At 33.3% G+C, this 27,044-nt stretch overlaps 1 protein-coding gene across 1 annotated transcript; it reads left to right on the top strand.

Moving 5' to 3' along the window:
* The first annotated feature begins 1,352 nt into the window (after positions 1-1,352).
* LOC123528101 (hemicentin-2-like) lies at positions 1,353-22,163 on the top strand. Its single transcript, XM_053522883.1, has 8 exons — positions 1,353-1,659; positions 11,305-11,586; positions 14,032-14,319; positions 15,968-16,276; positions 18,026-18,155; positions 19,358-19,422; positions 19,865-19,966; positions 20,617-22,163. Exons 2-8 carry the CDS (start codon positions 11,325-11,327, stop codon positions 20,814-20,816), a joined length of 1,356 nt encoding a protein of 451 aa, XP_053378858.1. The 5' UTR covers positions 1,353-1,659; positions 11,305-11,324; the 3' UTR covers positions 20,817-22,163.
* The last annotated feature ends 4,881 nt before the right edge of the window (positions 22,164-27,044 follow it).

A 27,044-nucleotide genomic window follows, 5' to 3' on the forward strand; every position in this document is an offset into this window, starting at 1 on the left:
ATAATATTTTTTTAAAGAGTCATAAAGAAATGGAGAAGACAGTAGTTAAATTTTTTGACTTTTTTTGTGAAATTCAAACAATGTATTGCTGTTTAGTATTTTGTTTCTTCTTTTCAAACAACTCAAACAGAAATATCCATTTTATTTTTTACTTCATCTTCTTTTCAAAGTTTTTTGGTTCCCACTTGCTTTCCTGTCCCTCTTCCCAATCCTCGTGATTTTGTACATTGTATTTCTGTTCTATATCAAACATGTTCGAAAGCTGAGGAAATTAAAGTAATGAACGAGATGTTTTTTGTTTTATGAATTGCTTAATTGAAAGATGTTTCTGTGATCTATATTTGAATGATGCCTATTATGCATATTCTAACTGACGCACTCTGTTTCTAGCACGCAAATTGACTGGCAGTTGAATTTGCGACAGCATAAATGTTTGCTCTCTGTATAATTCCTTTCGTCTCCTTCTAGATAAAAATAGCCAGCTTTATTTAGTCATTTTATGTTGATTCTGCCATTAGAAAAAAATGCGACAAACTCTTACATTTTGAAACCCTTAAATCCTTCTCTTGAACAACTTTCATTTCCTACACGTTAAATAATATGATGCAAAACATTAGGAAGCGAGCGCTGAACTGGCAGTATTTGCGAGGATCGGACTTTATTTTATAGTTCTAACATAAGTAGTTAATTACTTTACAATCTAGAAGATAATTATTACTATATCTGGTATCCCTTGAATTAAGTAGATTGCTAGGTTTTTAAGAAAGTGTCTGATGCATGGGCAGTAAAGGTCCCATAAGAAATATAGGTGGGACTTTATTTTAGCATAGTCTAATATTTACCAAAATAATTAAGTACACGTCACATTGTGTGTGATGAACGGACCTCACATTAGTTCCAAACTTTTAAAATTGCAACATATTTGGAATTAAACCTAATTTGTCAAAATTGATGCAATATTATAATTGTTCTTATATTTAACAATATAATTGCCTACGTAGCTCTGTCATATTGTGCTGACGGCAAATCTGTTTGTATAAGTATTCCATTTATTTTGCAAGTGTAAGTAAATTGGGTGTAAGTAAAGCCACTTTCGTTTTTATTTAATTATTTCTCCATTTGAACGAATGTCTTAAATGAAAAACTGTATGTGTTATGGGATTAAGTAATTATAAGGTACGAATGCGTATTTAGTAAGTCATGTTCTACATTTTTTTAACGGGTTCATTCATTTTAATCAGTTTTAAAAAGTATTCAACAAAGTTGAACAGGAATCGTTATTTTGCTTTCATCTTCTTCTTGCATGAGGTATTTTATTCCGGCATATACATTTTTCAGTTCAAGTAAACGCTTTGACTTTAAAATACAAAGGTAGTGTAATTACCAGAGAGGAAATAGTCAACGTGAAAGAAAACTCTGTCCTTATAGTGGAGTGTACGTCTTCGTTCGGTCGACCACTACCCCATATAGAATGGTTTAGATATTCAAATGGAAGCACACTGTCAGACAAAAACTTAATTGGAGAGGTTTATGCGAGTGATATTGCAGTATTACGGTACAACACATCAAAAGACGATAACGGTGTGAGCATTGGCTGTGTTGCAAGTAACAGGAGAAATTTCAGTGTAACATCTAAAACGATAAACCTGAATATTTTATGTAAGTGTCTACCTCATTATAACGCCTTAAACGGAATTCTGCATTTTAAAAACTATTTTAACTTTTCAATATAATAACATTATTGAAAGAAATATTAAAAGTCATATAAAATGATCATAAGTATATCAATATTAAAATTACTGGATTCTTTGGACTGTTGAACAGTAAAGCTAATTTTATATTTGTAACTTATCAGCTTTGTATGGAGAAATATGTACGAGTTTTGCAGCACAATATTACTCCGCTAAAGGACGAGGGCATATTTCTAGATGCAAATCTAATAATCTTTTCATTACATACGTATCTACACATATAATATTACATAAATATAACGAACTCAATAGCCTGAATAAAATTAACTATACTGACGTAAATTCACGAAATTACCTCAACGACACACATCAAAATGACATCATGTACCCGATATGAAATTTAGACATCAATATGGAAAAACATTGTAACCTAACAGAGAGGTCGCTGACTTCAATCACTTGCCCCTCATCGATGCGGGTTCGAGCCTCACAAGAGGCGTTGAATTCTTCATGTGAGGAAGCCATCCAGCTGGCTTAAGGATGGTCGGTGGTTCTACCCAGGTGCCCACTCCTGATGAAATAATGCACGGATAGGCACCTGTGGTCTTCCTCAACCTTAAAAACTTGAAAGTCGCCATTTGACCTATAATTGTGTCGGCGCGACGTTTAACCCAACAAAATAAATAACTTAACAGAGAGTAAATACATGAATATGCGAATAATAAACAATCCAGAAACGAAAATATGTTTAGACTTTCCGGACACACAGACGTTTCCCTCGGCACGTGTTTAATATATATAGTCAATAAATCATATTCGATGTTTTAGGACGTGTATATGAATCCTGAATATTCGTCTCTCAAAAACGGGCAATGTGCAAAGTTTTAAACATCTTTGTACGTTAATGTATTAAATTCTTGAAATGATTCCATAGTATATATCATTCAGCTCCTGATGATGACTTTAGTGGACCTGATCCATCGAAACCATCGTTTCTCTGCAGGATACAGCAGTAACTGAGTACCCGAATCTATTCAGTTATCGTAATTATATAACATTCTTTTAACGTATTCCGCCGACATCCTGAAAATCTGTCCGCAATGTAACATGTACCTTATTGAACATATCAACACGGCTTATTGCATCCGCCCCAATTAACATTGTAAATTACAGCAATTAATCTAGCTCATTTCGTGATACATGAAAACCGACTAATATACTTTAGTAAGCAGATTTAACGTTTTTGTTGTCGCCACATAATGCATTTGTTTTCAAAACGGATTTCATGTTGTACCTCTAAACATCTCCATCTGCTGTGCTTACTGTTAGAACTTTCCAACAGCAGCAAAACTAAAAGTAGTGTTAGTATTTTTATGACAACAGGAACAGCAGTAATACTAGTGTCACTGCTGTTATTGCTGTACTACTAACTTCAAGCATGTAATGTTTTTAGAACACTCCTTTTTCGGAAAGAGTCATACTCAAATTCTTTCAAAGATCGTTAAATTGTACTCGTATTAATAGTTACACTGCTTGTTGGTGACAGGATACGGGATATACGCTGTCTCGAAAATCCATATGAGGCTCGCTCGAGCCTGATATGGATTTTCGAGACAGCGTATACCCCGTATCCTGTCACCAACAAGCTGTGTAACGATTTTATCTTGCTGACTACCCTTTACTTACATGCTATAATCTAATAATTTGTAAATTAACAAAGCGGCAGCCATTTTTTAAAATCAAAATTCATATCTGAAATGTACTAACAGGATATGGAATATATCCTGTCTCCACGTGACGTCTGTTGACCAATAGAAATGCGAGAAACTTGTAGGAGGCAAGATAAATCTTTATATTTCAGTAAATGTCTCATCACAATCACAGACTATAAACACAAATGAAAGTCAGATATACAGCATTAGCAATTTGCAAATATCAGTTAGAATTTCAAATTTATCAAACAGTCATTATTTGCAAAACCAACGATTTGTTGCAAGCATATGCTTATTAAACCAGAAATAACACAGCATGAGAAAATACAGTACTAAAGTATCAAACCAAAAACTCTCTGAAGAGAGTACAATCGGCCATAACATAATATTTTAACTGAACAAAAATAGGCTTATTTCTATTAAATTACAAGAAATGAAATGCCATAAGTTGTATTCTCTTCTGGTAGCCGGCAAGGAACGGTAAGATTTTCCATTATCACTCATGTAAAGAATAAATGTGTTCAATAAATGCACCTCCGACCCCGAAACATAAAGCCGATGAAATGTAACAAAACGCCGACGAATGCTTACTGTATGAACTCTAAGCAATGGTCACATTTACGTTCACGCACGTAGTTGGTCGTAGTTCATTTTAAACGTAGTTTGTCGTACGTTGAGGTACGTGTAAGTTCGAACAACTACGTTCAACTATGAGTAAATCGGGTAGGGTTAACTAGGGTATCACTACGTCTTACCACAAGTTACTACGTATATACTACGATCGAAGTACGAACAACTACGACAAATTAGATCAACTACGTTGAGCTACGGAAAAGCGTTTAGCCGTAGTGGAGCCCTGGTTTAGTTTAGCCGTAGTGGAGCCCTAGTTGATCGTAGTTGAACCGTACTGTCGATGTGTTTTTCTTGTACTACGATCAAAAACGATACACACTACTGTTAAGTACGATCAAGTAGGTTTAACTAAGATCAACTACGTTCAAACTACGGTCACAGTAGGGTCAAAACATCGTAGTTAATCGTTGTCAGATTTTGAACATGTCGAAAAATTATTTGCTTACTACGGACAAATCATAAGTTCGAACTACGATCATTACTACGTTTGACTACGATTATCTACGTGTAACTACGCTTAGTACGATCAACTACGATCAACTACGATCATTCCTTACTACGATTAACTACGTGTAGTGTGACCACGCCATCAGATAGTTTACGGTTATGCATGCGGTATGATTCAATTTAAACTCCATCTTTACTTGTATTTTTGTATCATTTATTTAGATCTAATGTATATACAATGTATTTAGTAAGCCTAATTTTATATTGCATTTTGACGTCATTGTCCTTGATACATTTGATGTGGACGTCATTTTCTATTTTATTCTTTATGTCGAAAAGTTGCACATTCGTAGTTTAAACAGTTAATATGTTTATAAAGTTGAATCCTGTTATGCTTACACAATTTCTCTATTAAATACAAGGCTACAAACGTACAAATTATTCAATAAAGAGTATACAATAAAATAGGGGAGCGAGATGAAAACCCATTTCATTTCATATAATATTCAATTTCAATTTCATGAATATAAGCTTCTGATGCTTTTCTGTAAGAAACTATATAACTGTATAAATTAGTTATCTAATCTCATCGTAAGTGTTCCTGATGAGTCACGGATCATAGGTACGCTTATAAATAGTAAGCTTTAACAGTTCTGTAGTGATGACATTGTACCAAAATTAGAAGTCAACATTTCTATGGGGCTTCCGTGACTGAGTGGATAAGGTCAGGACCCGCACTCTTTCCAGTCATTAGTTCCATGACAGGTGTGATTTCAACATTACTTAGAGGTACATCATTGAATATAACCTGAAATTCATTATTAAGAAAACGTTCATTACAGTAAAACACGCCTTCATTAGGACTGAAAAAGTGATCGTCAGGAGTATTTTACCTTTGAAATATATTTCAAAAGCAGACAATGGTATATTTGGATCTTCAACGTGTGAGGCGGCTTTTAACATCTTCCAGTACAATTTCAAACTTTCGTGTACGTTCATCGTCGTACTTTCTTTTGGCAAATATAATCTGAACGTGATTTAGACAGCAAAACTCCGTTTTCGTCAGTTTTACAATTTCTATAACGATTTAAAAGTCATAAAATACATTTCTTTATTTTTCAGAGCTATCATCAAACCATGACTTATTGTTTTGTGATGTAACATTTTGGAAGTTTTTATTCATTTTTTCCTTAAACAATTTATCAGTTACACTATTCATTTTACTTAAAATCGGGCAAACTTGACTCAACGTCAACATTTTTTACAACACTTCCAGTGTGCAAAATCAAATCATTTAGCTTTTAAGTTTCCACTGTATCGTTTAAAGCATTAACATAATCATCTTTTAGTTCAATATTCCATATATATTTACTATCTAGCGTTAAATAATCACTATCATCAGAGCCATTTTCATGCTGATGAATAAAAATGTTTTCATAAGTAAATTCAATAACACAATGAATCTGATTAGGCAGTGTAACTAAAAATGCAAACTTCAAGTAGGAACCATCTATTTCAGATATATGTGTAGCTAACTGCATCAAAGTACCTGTATGTAGACTGAAAAAATATTATGGAAAAAAAGTTATTTGAGCTGAAAAAAATGATCCCGGGTAAAATATTTTGAAAAACTGGAGACAACTCCGCTATGACTTTACTGTAGGCTTAGGTGGCTATTAACCTAGTACCCTATGCAAACTATACACTTTTTACCTCTACGCAGGGAAAAAGCATGCATAATTATGCATAATTGCCACAATGATTATCAATCTCAATAGAAAACTGTGTAAAGAGCAAACAAGTTAATGCCCTGGGGAAAGTGTGACATTTTCTGTGGTGAAATTTGTCAACAAACTGACGATAATTTTGAAAAAGTCAAAACACACAGAATTTCACAAGGTAAAATATGTTTAAAAGGCTACTGCTGGAAAGAGAATAATCTCTACTATCCACATATATTCATCAAAGTATGGGAATTATCATGCATAGTATTTAACATAGATAGATTACTTTTCCATTGCACTGGTATAGCAATTATTATTAGGATTAGCAAACGGTGTTAACTGAACAATCTCACTATATAAACAGATTGTTTCCCATGTGCAAAGAGGGCTAAGTCTCTACGATATGGTCTGATAACTGACTGGGATCATGGACTGTAAAGGATGTAATGTAAGGAAACAATGATTCGGATACAATAATATAAACAACTAGATTACAGCCTTTGTGACCCACAAACGTATATTTCCAATGCCGGCGTCATCACCTACACGGCCATTTAATGAAGTCCATTCTGTTTAAAAAATTCAATAAATGCAGTCCCATTACTATTAAATTGACCTTTATCCTGTGAACATCTTGGATAAAAACATGAGTTTATAATCGTCTGGGAGACAAAGAAAAGGTTCATTTGTATCAAAAGATACATTGTTTATGTGGTCGAAAAGGTTCTGTTCAGTTTTATAAAATCGACTACAGCCCTCGGGCGTAACATAACACAGACCAACAAATAAATCATCAGCTAACGAAAACAATTTTCCGTCAAGTCTCAACCATAAAAAAATCTTCACTTTCAGAAAAATAAATGTATTTTCATTAACAAGCGTATTTCTGATATAATAGGGTTACTATAAAAGTAGCTTGAGTGGAGTTTTGCCTGATCGTGTCTCACGAGGCGCGCAAAAAGGCCTATATTTGTCACATATTACGCTATGAAGCATTTTGATATTTTTCTTCTTTTATTCCCCGCAGAAGGCGGAGGGATATAGTTTTGGCGTCGTCCGTTCGTCTTTCCCTCCGTCAGTCCTTGCGTCCGGAGTCATATTTATGAAGTGGTTTGAAATATTTAAATGAAACTTCATATACATGATAACTACTGTAGGATAATGCGGCCTGTCAAGTTTCACATCAGATTGCCCAAGTAACACCAGAGATATGGCCCCTAGTAGTTGTAGTGTTAACTACATAGGGTACAATAATAATGGCAATTTCTGCTTCGTAACTTGTGACATATTTCACATAGAACTGTGAAACTTAAATTACATTTAGATAACCACAATGAGAAAGTGCTCAGTTAATTTCGTCAGGATCTCTGTAGTATCTTCAGAGCTATTGCCCTTTTATTGTTTAAAAATCCACATAGTTGTACATAAAAAACGAACCAATTAGTAGTATTACATTAAACTTCTTCCATTTTTTCTATGAACATTTATTATCCACAAGTGAAGTTGTGTACTCACACCCGGCCCCCCACAAAATTGTTTTTCTTCATTTTTCATTTCCCATCAATATTTATTATCAACACGTAAAGTTTTGTACACTCAACCGGTCACCGCCACCGACACCGCCCCACACATCCCCAATTTCGTTTTTCTTTCCTGATGTTGTTCTGGGACGATCTGTGTATGAAAAGAATTGGAACCACTGCCTTACCCTTGCATGATCGTAAGAGGCGACTAATAGGGTCTTAACACTTGGTTTTGCCGTAACTCTGTGATTCCAGCAGTTATGCAAATTTTGATTCCATACCTCATGTTTTTATTTCGATGTAAATGAGATGTGAAACCAAAATTTGTAGTCCTGTTTGGCGCCATATAACCTATACTGTGTTGGTGCGCCGTAAAACCCAAATAAATAAATAAATGATTTAATTTTCAAACTTTTCATGAATATTTACCAACATGTGAAGTTGTTCCGTCCCCCACCTCGCTACTCCACCCAGTCACCCACATCACCCCAATCATGCATCCCCACAAAAAATATTTTTTTTATTTTCCATTAATATCTTTTATCAACATGTGAAGTTTTGTACCCCCCCCCCCCCCGCCCCCCCCCCCCCCCCCCGCCCCACTAATTTTTTTTCTTTCCTGTTTTTTAATTTTTCAAACCTTCTAAAAACATTTATCAACATTTATCACCACCTACGTTCCAGATTTCTTACTTGATCGTGCTGTCTTGAGAATGTACGAGCGTTTTTTTTTCTCAGGATATCCACCATTTTGAAAAAAAAAGTTTATTCGAATGTTGCTTGTAACAAAAGTTTTGCCAAACATTAATGTTAAATAATTTAAATATGGCTAATAATGTACCATTTAACCAAATAGAATCTACTTTTTGCGAAAAAAATCACCCTTATTTTGGGCTGTCATTTGCCTAAAATTGACGTAAGATTTACAATGCGGTAGGGATAGGAAATTCAAATATCTATTAAAGTAGATCAGGTTTGGTTTTGATATTTTCCTGACTGATACATATGGTGAACAGCTATAAACGAAATAAAAGTTTTCAAGATAGCACTTTATATTATCTGAAAATAGAAATTGAAAACAAAAAGAACAAAAAAATATCAAAATTCAAAGTTCACCAATTTTTAACAGATTTTTTCTTAACAAATCTCTTAGATGCATGATGACCCCAACTTTTTTCTTTCCATTTTGAAGCATGTTAGTGTGTCATTAAAGCTGCAAAATATTTTGAAAATCTTAACTTCAGATTTTTTTTGTAGATCTAAATACGTTTTTCTATTGAAAATAAAGTAGGTGGGGTCATTATGTCAACATGTAAAAATGAAAGAGATTTGTTAGTGATGTTTATGCTTATATAATATTGACTACACTTTGTATTCATATTAACCAGAAAGACCTGAAATCTCTATAACATTAAGTGGGATATTATATGCTTTATAAAGTACCACCATTTTTTCAATTTTACAAAATTTCAGAAATGCTTAAACAGTGGGTTGAGAAAATGCCCTATAAAATTAAAACGAATTCGGTGACCCGTGTTTTTCGGCGAATGCCGTATTAAGAACGCATTCGTGACCATGCCACGTGATTTCAGTTTGCAAATCAGACTACCCGATAACGCATTGTAGATAATTTATCAAAATGAACGATGTATGCAACACTCTGCCTGATCGGACGAGAGTGTCTATTTGTTTCATTCTGCTGATTGTGCTACGCTGGGTGAAATGTAGACGAAGCATTTATGCTAAATGACGCTGTTCACAGTTTTAAAGCTAAGTTTCGCTCAGTATATTTAGCAAGAATATTGATTTATCTAAAAAATGATAAGTAAGTTTAATAAATATGATAAAAACCTGTTCAAATACCAACATATATCAGTTTACAGAAAGAGCTGAATACGGTCTGCGTATCACATGAATATGGGTGTGATTAGTGTCTTCTATGTAGAGAAGTGCCTTCCAGACCGCTGCTGTAATTATTTGTCGTAGAATAAACGAAACAAAATTGCACATCTAGGAAACCTTTGTGAACATTTTAAAGAGAACCATTTAAATTGTTGTTAAGTGTGGTGTTTGGTTTTGCTATTTGCAAAATGTTAGATAGATGATAGAATCAATGACACGATTTGTAAACCTCATATACTTCTTGTCTTACTACAATTAGCCGACAATCTTTTTTAAAGATTGTTCTTGTTTTTCACTCTCCTGATTGTGCAACGCTAAGTGAAATGTCAGACAAGGAGTGTTTAATGACGCTGTTTACAGTTTTAAAGCTACGCTTCGCTCAATATATTTAGCAAGAATATTGATATTATATCTAAAATGATAAGTAAGTTTAATAAGTGTAATAGAAACATGTTCAAATACCAATATGTATCAATTTACAGGGAGAACTGAATACGGTCTGCGTATCACATGAATGAGGGTGTGATTAGCCGATCGATTAATGTCTTCTAGGTAGAGAAGTGACTTCAAGACTACTGCTGTAATTATTCGACATAGAAAAAAAACAACGAAACAATATTGCACCGTTACGAGACCTTTGTGAAAAATTAAAATATTGTTTAAGTGTTGTGTTTAGTTTTGCCATTTTCAAAATGTTAGATAGATGATAGAATAACACAACTGATATGAAAACCTCATAAACTTGTCCTAATACAATTCACCGACCATCTTTTTTAAAGATATTTCTTGTTTCTTATCTTGTTTGTCTTGGAAACTAATGTTCTTCAAGCTCACAGAGTATGAAAAAATTCTTAAGGTAGTTCTGCACGTTTGAAAAACCGGAAGTGATGGCGTAACGTCACTTATTCGGAAAACGTAGAATAATGCCTGGATTTGGCGTACGGAAACAAAAATCAGTTTATGAATTAAGGGCAACCTGTGAATAAATGTATTAAAATGGCACTGTTACTATCTTTCTAAAGTTAAAATATGATATTAAAACATGTTACACATTAAATAATTCAAAATAATGTCTTAAAATTAGCTTGTAATAGACGGTTCACTTTAATCGTAGCCAAATATCTCAAAAATAAGCATACGGACCTGTACATTTTATTTCATCATATTATAGGCCATATGTCTATTTATGACTGTGAGAAGTTACATTAAAATCTACATAGTAGAAATATTTCTATTCGCGAAAATGTTTTGAAAATTGCGTTTTTCCCATAGTCTCCCATTATGAAAACTTGCGTGAGGTCGAAATTTTTCAAATCAGTCTAGCAAAAAATCAAGCACACGACCCTATCTTTTTTATTTGCTGAATTTTCTTAGAATATTCCGAAGTTTTGAAAAATCAGAGTTTAATCAAATTCTACATTGTAGAAAAAAAATTCGATCCTAAAGTGCAGAACTACCTTAACGTTAGAAAAAAATCATTCCTACATCCTGAAGGACTTCTGTAATAAAATTATTTGATTCTTAGTAACATCCTTAACTTTTTACTGGATATATTTCTTGACATTCTTCAACACAAGTCCATTCGGCGGGGGATAGCAATTCATCGACTTTGCTTGTTATAAAACAGTACATATGTTTTACTGAATTATAATATGTACAAAATAATTAACAGATCCCCCTGGTATCGATGAGATGAAAAACTACAGCGTAGCTGAAGGCTCCACGTTTAGAATTCTATGTCCAGTGTTACCAGGAAATCCTACTAGTCAAACGCTACAATGGAAAAGTGAAGGAAATTACACAATGGCAACCACTGCGGTGTTGTCAATTTCAAATGTGTCCCGAGAAAATAACATGATGTACATTTGCATTTTGACTTACATGATGAAACCTACCGGCAGTGATATCGAAGAAGTAGGGGAAGTTAGTAAAACGTTTTACCTGAGAGTCCTTTGTAAGTAATTTTTCGTTAAAATGCCACGAGTATTATCTTCTTTTCTTCAACCACTATTGAAATATATTTTATTGTTTTAAATAAGTGAAAAGTATTTCGTATGGAATTTGAATATGAATATCAACTAAAAGGGAGGAAGTAGAACATATTAGATTATAATTAAGCTAAAATGAAATTAAGCTAAAACGAAAAGTGTGCACGAAATGAATATATATGTATTCAGTGTATTTAACGGTCAATTCTTCAAGCATCTAGAGATATCTGATAGTTGGCTTCTTTATAAAAAGAAACCAAAAACGGTCGAAATCAGTGTAGAATAAACAAATTTGACCGACAAATGCAGCTTATTAAATTTAATTTACATTCAAGACATGATTTCTAACATATAGTACGATACATTCACTTGATATAAAAGGAGAAATGGTTCTAATTTGTCTTGTCTATATGCCTTTTTACTGGCAAACTAAAAGCACTAGGTCCCGTTGCCCTATAGGGGTCGCCCGTTCGTTTCTTTAGTCCGAACACACGAATAAATTTGTAGTTCGTCATCCTATCGTGTCCTCGGGTCGTCAGCACGAGCACAAGAAGATACGAAGAGACTCCAAAGCACACGACGAAACGACAAATCGGTAGTTTGTCCTCCTTTGCGTCCTCGTGTCTCCGCCCTGTGCAAACGAAGACATGAAGACACAACAAGTGTCTTCGTCATGTGTGAATATATGAATATTACGAGGGTACGCACAGTATTGATATAACTTACAGTTCGTTTAACAAAATCTGCCGATGGATATTTACAACTACACAATGTGTTATTATCCTGAAATACATTTACCTAAAATACTCTTTTAACAATTATGCTTATACTGGTATCATACAGCTATACTATATCCATGAAGTGGGAACCTTAGGCCTTCCTAAATTCATTCCTTATCTGCTAACTTATTTAGTTAATCTCTTTTCAGTATAGTTTTAAGAAAATAGCTTACATCGTAGAAACAAAGTGTGGTCTAAACTTAACTAAATACAGTATGTTTTCTCTTGTCGTTAAGCATCTGAGAAGTGTCCTATAAATTTGTTAAGGATATGCTTTTTTGAAATGGATGTAATTGTATCAGTAATATTTTAAACAAATGTGTCAATATCACCATCAGCTAAGGAGTCTCAGTTTGTGGCGGTTACATCTCGTCTGCGACTGTCATAGCACCCTGATCGAATTTCCAAGTACTGTATGTTTTAGCATTAGGTTTTGAGCATTTGTGACAACAATATAAGGAACAATGAAATCTAATATTTTGGTAAGGAAAGGAATCTCTTACTCGAGATGTATAAACACTACATGCAGAGGATAAAGGGAAAAGTATGAATTGATTCGGATTATCTGGCTTATGTTGTATTGTGTAGTTATAGCTTTATTCACTTATTAATGTTCTCCTGTAATATTTCGGAACAAATTGTAATGGGATCTTCCTTAGACAAAGTCAAATAATGTTTAATTTTAGTACAAAGAATTATGAGTGCCATATTACATTTGCAAGACAATCATGCCGTTCAAGCTCTATAGAGATCTGTTGAAAAATGAAGGAACTTGCGCACACAAATGAATGACCCTCTTCCAAAAATGTTAATGCCAATTTCTCATGTTAAAAAGCATAGACGCCGTTAACGTATCTTATCTAATCAAATTTAATCTACAGCATGTTACCTATTATCCCGAGTGCAAGATATTTTATTTTGTATGGCCGAGCTAATTCAGTCTAAAAGTAATGCCATTGTAGATATGTATTCATATGTTATTGAATTATTTTGAGTGTCTACAATAAAGTGCTTTTGACCGTGTATGCGTATGAAAAGTTATTTTAGAAATATGGTTCAATAATAATATTAATAATAATGCTACATAAAATATCAAATCGATCATAAATTAGTATTAGGCTTTTAAACCTTTAGAAAATATACTAATTTCTGTCATATCTGACCTAAATGAGCTCATCATATGCCCTTGAAATGAATACTAATACATGAAATAATGAGGGGTACTATTTTGATGCCAGGAATCAAAGCAAGTCCATTCTTTTTGGTGTTTTTTCCCCCACAAAATCACGAAATTTCTAATATCTATGGCAAATCTGAGTCAAGTTATGTAATTTAACTTAGACGTGCTTGTGTTTATGACATTGGCTATTAGAATAGAAATATATGGAATGAACTCGTATGCTTTTACATGAACTCTTGAACATTAAAAATTTCAAACAATTATTGTCCGTTTTCTTCTTATGTAAATCTTATGTACTGATGTAAAAATACTTGAATAAAAATCTTTTATCTTTTTCATGTTATGCCTAACATTTCTAAATGCTGATCCTTGCCATTTATTATGTTGTAATATGATATTGAGATTTTTAAATACCCTTTTTATGCGAATACATGTATTATTATCTGTTGCAGACAGAACAATCATCACAAAATTTACCACCAACGACCTTCAAACCGGCACAGTTGTAGTCAGTTACTACGACACAGTGCAATTAACTTGTGTTGTTGATAGCAATCCCGATTCAAATATATCAATTTTGTTCAACGAAACAATACTTGAACAAACAGCCAAAAGTAAACGACTTACCTTCAATATGAAAAAGGCTGATTGTTCTAATGCTGGTGTGTATACTTGTATTGGAGGCAACGAGTACAACTATGGCAACATGGCTCGTGCTAATCTGACAGTGTTTGTGAAATGTGAGTACAACTGTTTTAATACAAATCTTCAAAATATGTACGTTTCACCACATGTGTTCGTATAAATTTTATCTATATCCTTAAAAGCTGCACATTTTATATTTATATTATTATTTATTAAATTATATATTTGTTATCATTTTTTGTATTTAAATGCTTATTTCAGCGTTGCATTGTGTCCGAGACGACCAGCAGTTAAAGTCGAAAAACGGCGATAACTTTTTTCTGAATGAAATATATGAGACCTCAGTTTAAGATATCTTGTGATCATTGTTTGAATTCTTAATTTGCTGCTAAAAATTTGATGAATCTGGGTCAAATACTTTTTGAGATTAGCACAACACCAATTAGGACTGACGGACAGACGTACGGAAAAGAGCAAACCTAAGTGTCTCCTAAAAGTGTTGGTTGCACAAAAAGAGTTTTGAATTTCCGGTGAATGACGATTTAACAAAGAATATTAGGTTCTTTTCGAAAAATCTTAAGTTATGATTCAACCTAATCATTTTCTTTACCAACCAGAAAGGAATCATTCTTATGTCTTAAGATCGTACCCTTTATTACCGACAACAGAAATTCTTACTAGACATCAATGTCCTACCAAGATATATACAAAAATGCATATGCAAAAAAGACAACAATAATTTTGACAAGATGTTGTTTCTACCTTCTTATTAGACTTCTTTTAAAGCTCTCCTGTATGGTAGCTTACATCTCATAAATTAAAACAAGAAACAGCTTTCCAAACGTTTTAAGAATTCCTATATTCAAATCACCTGCCATTAATTTGCCATTTACAGCGTTGTAATTAGGGGGAAAAACAACAACAACAACACATATCGATTATTTTCACACAGATACTTAGGATGTATATAATTAGCACATATATTGTAGACGCAATTTTAAAACTAATCGCATATTACATTAATGCTAACATATCTCAGTCATGACGTGTCCTTACGTGGAATGTGTACATATCTTTCTCAACTATGTATAGAAAATCGGTTATCAACTTGAGAAATATTCTTCCAAAATATTCTTTTAAATTATAAGGCTTATAGAGTTCGATCCCAAAAAATGGTTCAATTTGACTCAATTATTAATATAATGTAATTTGCACATTTCAGCAACATTAAAACCGTTTCCATGTTATATTTAGGTATTTGAAAGATTTCTAGTGCACATCTTTCACAAAAGGACATAAATATTCTCCGTGTTTTCATCTATCCATGTTCTGCATTCCCAGTTTCATGAAAAATATATTGTACGTTTAAAGTAATCGAAGGATTCTTCTTTGTGTGACTGACAGACGGATATATGGAAGGCACACCAGAAGTCGCTACCGGTAAAACGCCGTAAGGAGACTAGTAAACGGCGGAATGCATGATTCTCCTTTATTGCTTTCAGTTTCTGAAGATATTTATCAGCTAGTATATTTGAACTTGTACGATAAAAACACGCGCACGCATGTTTTCCATTCTCTATCGTTTATCTAAAATTTTCGTACTTTCTAAGTAGAATATGTTTTTGAAATAAGACAATCAAATGAAAAAGAAAACTCATTTGGCCAGTAATTCTGATTTTTTTATGTAAAAACAATAAAAATGAAGTTTCTGATGTTCATAATATATATTCATTTGCATTGTAGGTAAACCTAGACCGTCTGTAGTATTAAGGCAAATACAAACTGTTAAAAGTGCTTTAAATATGCCGGCAAAATTAACTTTTACTGCTGCATCGTACCTTGACCCAGGCAAAACAAGTTTTATTTGGATGAGACAGCGAGGGCTTACTTTGATGCCGCTCGATGATGATAAAAATATAATTATAACTACAATAGGCCTGCAATCCAGTCTGACGATCATCAGTGCTACACACACTGACTCTGGAAACTATTTACTAATATACAAAAATTCGGTCGGAAGTAGTAACTTTACCTTCAAACTAATGGTAACAGGTTTGTATCTTTTCATTTTACAAAATATAGAATTGAATATAATTTTGTTTTATACTTGTTTCTCAGCACTAGCCTTCAAACTAAATTATAAATGATTGATATTACTATGAATCACTGAACAGAAAAATGTGCTGCCATATTTGTTTGTTTAATATCTTTCCAGTTCTAAGATTATTTCATTTACAAGGCGTAACAATTATTGGTCAAGGAAACTGCATATGATAAAATCATATGTTGTTTAAGATATTTTGAAGAAAGACGTCTTTAATTTTGCCGAAGGTTTCCTGTTTATAATCAACTGACAGATGTTACAGTTTCACATCATCTAGCATATAGTTATCATTAATGCTCATGGAAAAATATTGAATCAAATACTTACCTCACTTTCTAATAAAGATAAAGGATACATACAATCGAACAAATCGTATTATCAGTATTTTCGAGTTTGAAACGATACTTTGGTTGGTTATATTTTCGGTGTGTTTGCTAGACATATGGTTTTGCTGTTTTTATGTGTGTTTTTTTTCTGACAGTCATATGGACTCTATGCTCGTCTTAACTCTAATGCAGTAATCTGTATACGAAAATGTTTGTAAAAATTTCAAGTCATACACTTCATATACTTTAAATCAATTTACAAAAATGTATAAAGTTTACAAGCCATTCTAAAGATTTCAAGATTTATTTATAATTATCTTATTAGCGAATAAAATATATGTACACGCATATGATTAAATGTATATTTCCTAATATAAGTACAATGTATATATACATAATAGAAACTTGTAAATCTTTCATCTGATTCAAATGTGTTTAATGTGGAAATTGAAAATTTACATTTATCCAGATATCATGATTGAGGTTTTCTTGTAAATTATAAAGTGTATATGCCTTCGCTGTAATTATCGTCTTATCATCCATGGTTCCGAATTCAGATGCACAGATATTGAATTTGAAGGCTTAAATATCCAATCTTCATAACCACGAACATCCGTAAATCAGATGATATCAGGATGAAGGCCTTTTTTATTTTCATTCTAATACACTTATTCAAACAAAACCATTAAACTATGTATTTATTTAACTGACAGAAAAATATACCCATGTTCCCATGTGACACTTAATAAAATGCTTATTATTATTTTTTTAATGGCTGAGGATATGCATGCAATATCTAATGTTCAATAAAGAAATATGCTCTGTGTAGGTATAAATAGTTGTACTCATAATCAAAATAATTACACTAATACTATCTTGTACTTTAGGTTTATAGTCACATTCCCTTATTGGAATGCTATACTTTACAAATCATTGCTCATTGAATGTATATGTTCATTGAATACATTGGCTTGTGTATAAAATGTGACATTGGTTTAAAGCAACAACGCATTTCTACATAAATCAAACTAATGTTTATTATCGAAGTGTGTGAGTAATATATAATATGAGGACATCTGGCATGATATTACAGAGAGGTATTGCATAACCTCGTGAAGAGGTGTTTCATAATAATGTGAAATAGAACTAATTTGTTATAGCTTGACAGCAACCTATTGTTTTATTCAAAACAGTCTTTAGTTTTAATTTTATAAGTGATTTATATTGAAGAGAGCAATAACATTTTATAACTGTTCTTCTAAAAAATCTTTATACAATCGACAGTATCGCGTCGGAAAGCAAACCTACCGTATTTTTGTTAGGAAGTATTTTCACAATTAATTAATAATTTATTTGATTACTTTAATTTAGCTTCATTGCCTCGTCCTGGAGCTTATGGTGATTCCTCAAACACTGGAGCTTTTGTGGCTGTTGGAGTTGGTACTTTCGTAACAACCCTTATTATTGTTGGCATTGTTTTTATCGTGAATAGACGACTGAGGTAAGACTACTTTCATGATTCTTTGGATATTTAGATTTCTATTTTGTAACATAACGTTTAAACTTTTTGCAGGCTAAGTAAGCGATATTTTTGGTCTGCCATATATTTTTCTGATAGAATATATAATCAATATATTAATGTATCACTATATTATATACTCTCGAATAAAAATCCTACTGAATATAAATAATTAAAGCAATGTTTTATACAATATTACATTTTGCTTTGTCACTTTCTAACAGAAAGACCGTTATGGGTGTTTTCCTAATAAAATATATAAATTTGACCATTGGAAACCAACCCTTCAATCCATAATGAGAATATAGGCACTTCTTTAAGGTATTAGACCACTAAAAGTAATATTTGCTTGGTATATTGTTACAGTTGTCCGTGTTTCGCACTGTGTTGCAATTTCTAAACAATTTTACCGTGCCGTTTTTTTATAAACTTTGTATAATGTATGGTATTTCCTTAAGTGATGGCCGCTATCCAAAATGTTTGCAGAGAATTCATTATATCATTAAATTTGATAAAATAAACACCAAACTATTGGTAAACAATTATAAAACACAAAATATAACTGTCAATATCATTTTTCTCCAGGGTGCCTCAAGTAAACGGATTTAACGAGACAGAATTCTAACTCTTAACATTGAAAAATTGAGGTTGAATCCTTCGGGTCTGTTTTGAATTTTGCTCACTTCATTCAGAAATAACCTCGGGGCAAAAGTATAACCTACCTACATTTCTTCCACAACATGTAATCTAAAGAGTGAAGGCAAAATAGAGAACATTTACCGCATTAACTCAGTATTCTTAAAGATGTATAACTCCACCCCTTCTGTTTCAGAGGTAAATTCACTTTGAACAGCAAGAAATTGCTTATCAAATGATAATTTTCCACTTTTGTACAATAAATCAATTATAAGTCTTGGAAGAAGTTAAAACTTACTAGAAAAAAGGGAAAATAATGAAAAAAAAGGTCCCAATAGGGCTTGAACCTACGTCCCCATTGAAAATTGCAGTCAAAGTAGGTTTATGGTAGGAATTGAATACTCTACAAAAAGGAGTATCTCTTTTACGAGTCCAATACCTAAAGTACACCACAAAGGCTATTTCAAAAGCGATTTTCATGTTCTTAACATACATGTAATAACTATCTTGCCGTTTTCAAAGGTGATCCTAAGGAATTTGTTTTTCAGACGGAGGTCAACACTAAGCACACAAAGCCATGCAGTTGAAACACATCCCGATAAACAGACAACAAGTAATTGTACCCACTCAGTAGCGTTTTGCCTTAAGTTTATTCTTTATACTTCTATTGCTTCTGTATACTATTTGAAGCTATTATCGTAATTTATTTTAACCGGATACATTAACTAGAAATGAACACATCCATATGTATTTTGATAGCGGATACTGACAGTTTTATGAACGTGTTTCGGTAGTTCACCGATGTTTTGATGTATTATTGATATTATTGAATGATATGTTATCATTTTGAATTCTATATTTTATTCATATTATGGCAAACGCTGCTTAATGACTGGACCAAATTTTGTTAAACATATCGTACTTAAAACAATATTGCGACAGCGCATATATTACTTACCAGTGGGCAACAAGTAAAGATATGCCAAAAGTAGAGTTGTGTATTCTGCAAGTGTAATTTATTTAATATGGCAATCATCGTTTGTAATTTTTCCTAGATGCAAACACGAAAGATTATCATAATATAAACGAATACGAACTGATCCAAGTGTCTAAAGATGTTACAGACAGAAAAGGAAATGTTGTTGGATGCCAAACAGGTGACATTTGATACAAAAAGCTAATACTACCTTTATAAGCATACTATTCACAGTTTAATCCCCCTTTGCTGTAACAATTTTCCTTGATTTCAATTTAACTCTAAGACAATGCCATGATATGAATCATTTCAAATAACTCTCAGAGCGGACTGTTTCATTTTGAAAAACACATCGAGTAATTTTGAGTTAATTGCAAAAGTGATTAGATTTTAAAGTTAGGCCATGGTAACTTATTTCTGCCATTTTGTTCTGGCGCGTTGGCACGTTTGAAGAACGCGTCAATATGATATACATTGTGGCAATAGGTGATAACACAGCAGATCGAAATGGCTTAAATCCTCCATCTTACGAACAAATGTCGGATAGATTATATGAGAACTTTCTAGATATTTCAATAAGCAGAACAGCATGCAAAAGCATTTTTGGATTCCCACTATCCGATCGGAGACAAATGAAATAATGTATTATTTATATGTGAATATTTGCAAAATAAATAAGAATTAAATGAAAACCCCGGTCACGGATTCGGTAAATACGATACTTACTGTATTATACTAACAAAACCATAATTATTCATTTTGGCTTCAGTTTCGATTGCAGGCTGCATTTCTTAGGATATATTTACCAGACTGTGTTGCTTCGAATTTCAGGAACAAGTACAGAAACAGATTCTTCGATGCAATACGAGTCAATAGATAACAGCAAAAAGGACAGAAATCAGTACTGTCAGCTTCCAGCTACGCGTGAATCTCAAACCAATGTCGCTAGTGAAACGACTGATCAAATAATATTGGACAATGACAAATCAAACTCATCTTCAGAATATATAAATATGAGAATACAAATGTAATTATCGCATTTGTTCAGTTAGTTTTTTTTGATAGCATGTTACGTATTTTCAGAGTTTTCAATACCATGATTGTTCTGCAATCACAAAAATGCACTAAAGAATATTATATACCATTTTCAAATGCGCTGATGTAATTGGTTGAAAGAGGTGCACGCGCGGGTCCGCAAAAAGCGATATTGACCAGCAAAAGTGATAATGACTCTTAGGATGTTACTTTTTCTTATGTGTACGAAATACGGGCCAGTCAAATGAGTGCATTTGAGAATGGCATATAATATAAAAATTACAGACTTCGGTCAATATGTGTTTTTACGGACCTGTAAACTGCGTCCTCGGTCAATATCATTTTTACAGGTCCGTTAAAACACATATTGACCGAAACATAAGTCAATAACTGTATATTATTTATTTAGACCTAAATAAGGATTAGTGTTTGTCTGAGATAGAGGAAATGTGATCGATGTAGTTTAATATCGATCGATGTGGGTTCGAGCCTCACTCGGGGCGTTGAATTCTTGAGGAAGCCATCCAGCTGGCATACGGAAGGTCGGTGGTTCTACCCAGGTGCCCGCTCGTGATGAAATAATGCACGGAGGGGCACCTGGGGTCTTCCTCCACCATTAAAGCTGGAAAGTCGCCATATGACCTATCATGTGTCGGCGCGACGTTAAATCCAACAAAAAAAAAACAAGAAAAACAAAAAAAAAAGTTTAATGTCGAAGTATCTTCAACCAACAGGTGCAATATTGTCAGGAGTGATGCAGCCCAAATGAAAATAAAAGGAATGCTGATCACGAGTGAAACATGATTTGATCGTACGACTTTTCTGTTTATTTCATATATTTCAATGGTTTTAACGGTTTTATCAATTTCACCAGCGTAACGTTAATATCATGGGCAACATGATGACGTCAGAGCAACATCATGGTGTCACAGTTTTCATGTGGGAAAAGGTTAAATAATTCTTGTAGTCTAAGATCTATACTATTGACTAGTGTATTAATATTCTACTTTATCACATGTTTGACGTCGCGGGAGTGTAATTAAGCCATTACTTAAAATTGATAATACGCTAGTGAAATAAAGCTTGTCTCGTATTTTACCCCCATACATGTTATAAAGTATTGTATAAATGAAGCACAAACAGATTCCTTGTCGAAACAATATAATAATTCAACAATGGTATCAAATGAAGCAAGTCAACTTGTCCAATAAACAGAATAAATTCAAAACATATTTCAAACAGTTCCTGATAATCTATCAGAACATATAAGGTAATGGTTTACATAAAATGTGTTATGCAAATTAAAAAAAACAACTTGCCAAATAAACGAGAAACAATTTTTCAATTTAAGGTAGAGATAAACAACACTTTGGAGCAAATGTCAGGAGAGAAAGTGTTTTTTTCCAGCAAAAGATCCTAGTATGTGATATATCTCAATCGATAAGAAAATACAGATATATTTACCAAAATCACTGCGGATTTTTTTCACTGGGCAATACTAAAGAGGCTGCAGCTTTGTTAAACATGTTGAAGGTAAAGATTTTATTTTCAATACTGCAAAAAAAAAGGTAAATTAATTGGAACACTAGGCCTAAAGTGATACCTGCAAAATTGTAAAAATCACTATGCATTTATTTCTTTTATTGTGACACATCCTTATTTAAACAAAGCAAATCTTCGAAACACCACATTACTGAAGATGTACCACAAGCATTTGCTTAATTTAACGAAATGAAAGCTTAGTCACTATTTGACAATACAACATATAGGTTTGAATGTATAAAGAGTTAGATGTATTACTTAAGGCTGTGTTCAAGGCAGAAGATATTAAAACGAATCTTTGTCATACACTGAAGCAGACATATGGGACACCAAATGTAACTGCTGAAATGAAAATGACACATATAATGCAACAAATAAAATTGTTTCAGGAAGGCCAGAAAGCATACATTGCATAAAAAGTTGGCCTACCTCAGGTTTTTATGTTTTGCTGACGTTTCTGAATGCCTTTACTAGTAGAGAAATATGTAGTGAACCGGCAACGGGAAACGAATAGAAGATTGTCTCTATTCATGAAAGTGATGAATAATTTTTTTTTAGTTAATACAATATGATTCATTGGACCAGGATTACTTTTACACATAAATGAATTGAAATTCTGAAATAAGTGAATTTGGTAATTTCTGCATTTTTCTCATCCTTTTTCTGCTGTCAAGGGCAAATAAGTCACTTTACAGGCAATACATATAAAAATCACCATAATTGTGCAATGTCTAGTCATTAACAAGTATTCTCAATAAAGGGGATTTGTCTCGCTTCTTGTATAAGATTCTACAAAGTGCATATGAAGTGGCATATTTTTGTAAAGGTATGTTGCAGAATCAAATTTCTTACATCATGTCAGTATATGTTTATAGTGTACACATTATACCCCTTTAGTTTTAATTCGGCTGATATAAAAACATTGAAATCCTCCTATTTGTTCTGCAAGGCAGGACAGTATGGAATTACCCCACCCACACTTAAGACATAATTCTCTCAAAACTAAAGCTCCGATTGGCTAACTATTTCGGGGATGTAAGGCCCATTCATCAGGCTAACTGTTAGCAAAATTATATCAAAATCTGTTTGTACTAGGAAAACAGCCTTATGGAGACCGCCCCTTTACGTATAAAGGTCCCTCAGGAAATAGTGTAAATGACTATTCTTCTCATAAATTTGATTATTACTTAATTTTACTTGACCTTTTTGTAGGGAAAAAGGTACTGTACATTAGTTGTTTTTATGTTTATAGACCTTACAAATTGTATTCCATGAATAAACATAGTTCACGTGTTTCTGATACTTCGCTAGGACACTTTGACATATTCCAATAGAGACCGCCCGACAGCGGCGGCGCTCTAACTTATATGTAGGTAGAACAGGTGACACCACACAATAAACCTTTAAATCACGCCTTCGAAACGATTGTATAATGAGCAAAACTTCCAACTAGACACTTGCAGAATGTAGATATCTTCTTATTTCAAAAGGTAAAATAATGAATTTTGATCATCGTTTTATTGACCTTTATGCCTACACATATATCGGTAAAATAAATTTTTACTTTGCGAAAAGCCCGTGCTTGCTTGGCTGTGCACGTGCAAATCTCGATTTTGTAATTTGTATTCTTAAAATTTGGTTGAATTTAATTTTACTGTGTCTCGAGAAACCTGGCGTTTTTTTGTAAGTAAAACGCAGAAAACATCTGAAATAAACTGAATATGCCTCGGGTGGGACTCGATGAAAGGGTGCGTGCTATAGGAATGTTGTTTTAAACAGTATTTATTTCGATTACATTGAGTATATACATGCACACATACAGTTAGATACATATAAACAAATTATATATAGGATTCGAAAACAAGTCTTTGAAGAAGACTTATATGAATTCATTTCCTTGAGTGTGTAAGATTTAATGGCGTTGGTCAAAATTTTGAGTATGTGTGTGTGTATATTTTTGAGATGACATGTTATGAGATTTTTGAAACGGGAAGGATAAAAGAAGAAATAAACAAAAAAGGAAAGAAAATGAAGTTTGCCTCAATCAACAATCGCCCAACGCCTGATGTGCACGCGACACGACAATCCAAATTCTTTAATAAGCATCATGTCGTGAAACGTCGTGTAGCGACGATGTATGATTGAACTTGCAAGAACACGGTAATGTTTTCTGGTTGGCTTAGGTTTTAAGAACCGTAAATGAGATTTTGGAAGGTTGTTGGACACGGTAAATTTGAAAAAAAAATTTTTTGTCTATGTGCGTTATAAAGAGGACAGACTAGTAGGAAGTGGTTCACTATTTCAATCTCTCCACATATGCAGTGCGGGCTATCTACAATTGATTTTCTGAATAAGTCGTATTTCAGGGAGCTACATTCTAGACGAAGACGGCTATGAAGGATTTGTCAAAGTCTGCTCCCAATAAGAAAGTGTGGGGGTACACTATGACAATTTGTATTAAGTTTACGCTTGAATTCACTTAATGTAGATGAATTTTTCATATGCTCGGGTAGCGCGTTCCATTCGCGGATGACGGAAGGAAGAAATGATTCTCTATAAAGTCGCGTGCGCGTGTGTATTAAAGGAACATCATTTATGTTCCTTAAAGCGTACCGAGTTTGTGAGTTCGTCGGAATCAAGTGTGACAGATAATTTGGAGTAAGATGATTAATCATCTTATAAAAAGTAATTAGCTTATGTTTTTTCCTTCTAGAAGATAATGGTTCCCATTTTAACTCCTTTAGGAGGTTATTGATACTGCATAATTTTGTAGCGCCGGTAATGATTCTCGCGGCTTCGATTTGTATTGCTTCAATTTGTTTTATTTCTTCAGCAATGCAATTATCCCAGACAGTATCGCTATATTCCAATAAAGGTCGAATGAATGAAAAATATAGTCGTTCAAGACACGATCTTTTAAGTAGGTATTTCAGACCCCGTAACATTCCTATACGTTTCCAAGCTTTAGATATCATAGAAGAAACATGAGAATGTCATTTACGTTCGTTATCAAAAATGACACCTAGATGTTTACGTTCAAGTACATTTTGAATAGGGACTGAGTTCACTGTTAGCTGGGGATGGATCGGTTTAATTTTCTTTCTTGAAACTAAAAGGGATTCCGTTTTATTTGGGTTAAAGTCTACCAGCCAAGTTTTTGCCCATGTGTTAATTTTTTCGAGGTCATTGTTCAAGGTAACTGCAGTAGAATTGGGAGTATCCACTATTAGATATAAACTAGTGTCGTCTGCAAAAAGTCTAATGTTAGATTTTATTTCTGTAACGATAGCGTTTATGTAAATAAGGAAGAGTAGAGGACCAAGTATAGAGCCTTGTGGGACGCCAGCGTTTATTTCGTTCCATTCAGATTGTGAGTTGTTAATAACAACTCTTTGGTGTCGATTAGTAAGATAAAATTTGAACCGGTTGTGTATGTTGCCTTGTAAGCCAAATGAAGATAACTTTTCTAATAGGCCGCGGTGCCAAACGCGATCGAATGCTTTCGAAATGTCACAAAGGACAATTCGTATTTCTTTTCCATCGTCTAGTGCTTGACAAATGTCGTTATAGATATATAAAAGTTGACTGGTTGTTGAGTCGCCTCGTATAAAGCCGGACTGAAAAGCCGTCAACAAATTATTGTCAATGATGTAGTTGTAAAGATGTTTGTGGATACAGCGTTCCATTAATTTACCAAGACAGCTAAGAAGGGAAATGAGCCTGTAATTACTTGGATTAGAAGGATCGGCCTTTTTGAATATTGGTGAGACGTGTGCTTTTTTCCATTCAGATGGGAAGTACGCCTTTTTAATGAGCATGTTAAATTTTTTTGCAAGGGGTCCAGATAATTCGTTAGAGGCTTCCTTTAGCAGTCTAGGGCTTATGAAATCAGGACCAGACGCCTTTGTGGGATCGAGTTGTGAAATAGCATCGATCACATCTTGTTGAGAAAGTTCGAGGTCAGCAAGAGAAGAATCAGTAATTTTATTTAATACAGGAAGGGCCTTATTTGTATCATCTAATGAGGACTGCTCTGAAAAGTAATTGTTTAGCATATTTGCTTTGTCGGAATCAGAAGATGCTTCTGTGGTATGTGAAAATAACGTTGGTATGGAGTTATTTACTTTTTGTAATTTCATTACACATTTGGACAATTTGAACCAATTTTTTTTTGTAGTTAATGAGTTTTCATTAATATTATCAATAACTTTATTTTGATATTCAGTTTTTGCACGCCTTATTTCCTTGGTAACTTGATTTCTTTTAGTCTTAAATCTTTTCCAGGCATGTACTGTATTTTCTAACTTGGCTTGCTTATGTACGCGTTTGTGTTGGCGTATCAGTTTACGTATTTTTGTGTTCAACCAAGGAACATCATTTGGGCCTATAGTTACTGTTTTGTTCGGAATAGACTTTTCGGCAGCAGTTTTTATCGCGAATGAAACATCTTTTACTATAAGGTCTATATTGTCATTTGACAAGATGTTGTTCCAGTCGGTGAGATTAAGAATATGGCGAAAGTTATCGTAATTACCTTTATCGTAATTCCAAATATGTCTTTTGAATGACGTAATTTTGGTTTATTAAATTTCAGAACAAGTACGACAGGACAATGATATCTAACTAAATCAGGTATAAACGGGTCATCTACAAAGCTAGAAAATTACACTGTTTATGTTTTT

Source organism: Mercenaria mercenaria, chromosome 14 (genome assembly GCF_021730395.1).
Source record: "Mercenaria mercenaria strain notata chromosome 14, MADL_Memer_1, whole genome shotgun sequence".
Lineage (NCBI taxonomy): Eukaryota > Metazoa > Mollusca > Bivalvia > Venerida > Veneridae > Mercenaria > Mercenaria mercenaria.

Excerpts from the sequence above, each read along its gene's own strand:
- LOC123528101 (XM_053522883.1), top strand. The coding sequence starts at position 11,325 with ATGAAAAACTACAGCGTAGCTGAAGGCTCCACGTTTAGAATTCTATGT. Across the intron at positions 16,277-18,025 it reads CTTCAAACTAATGGTAACAG|CTTCATTGCCTCGTCCTGGA; the intron begins GTTTGTATCTTT and ends ACTTTAATTTAG. Across the intron at positions 19,967-20,616 it reads TGTTGTTGGATGCCAAACAG|GAACAAGTACAGAAACAGAT; the intron begins GTGACATTTGAT and ends TTCGAATTTCAG.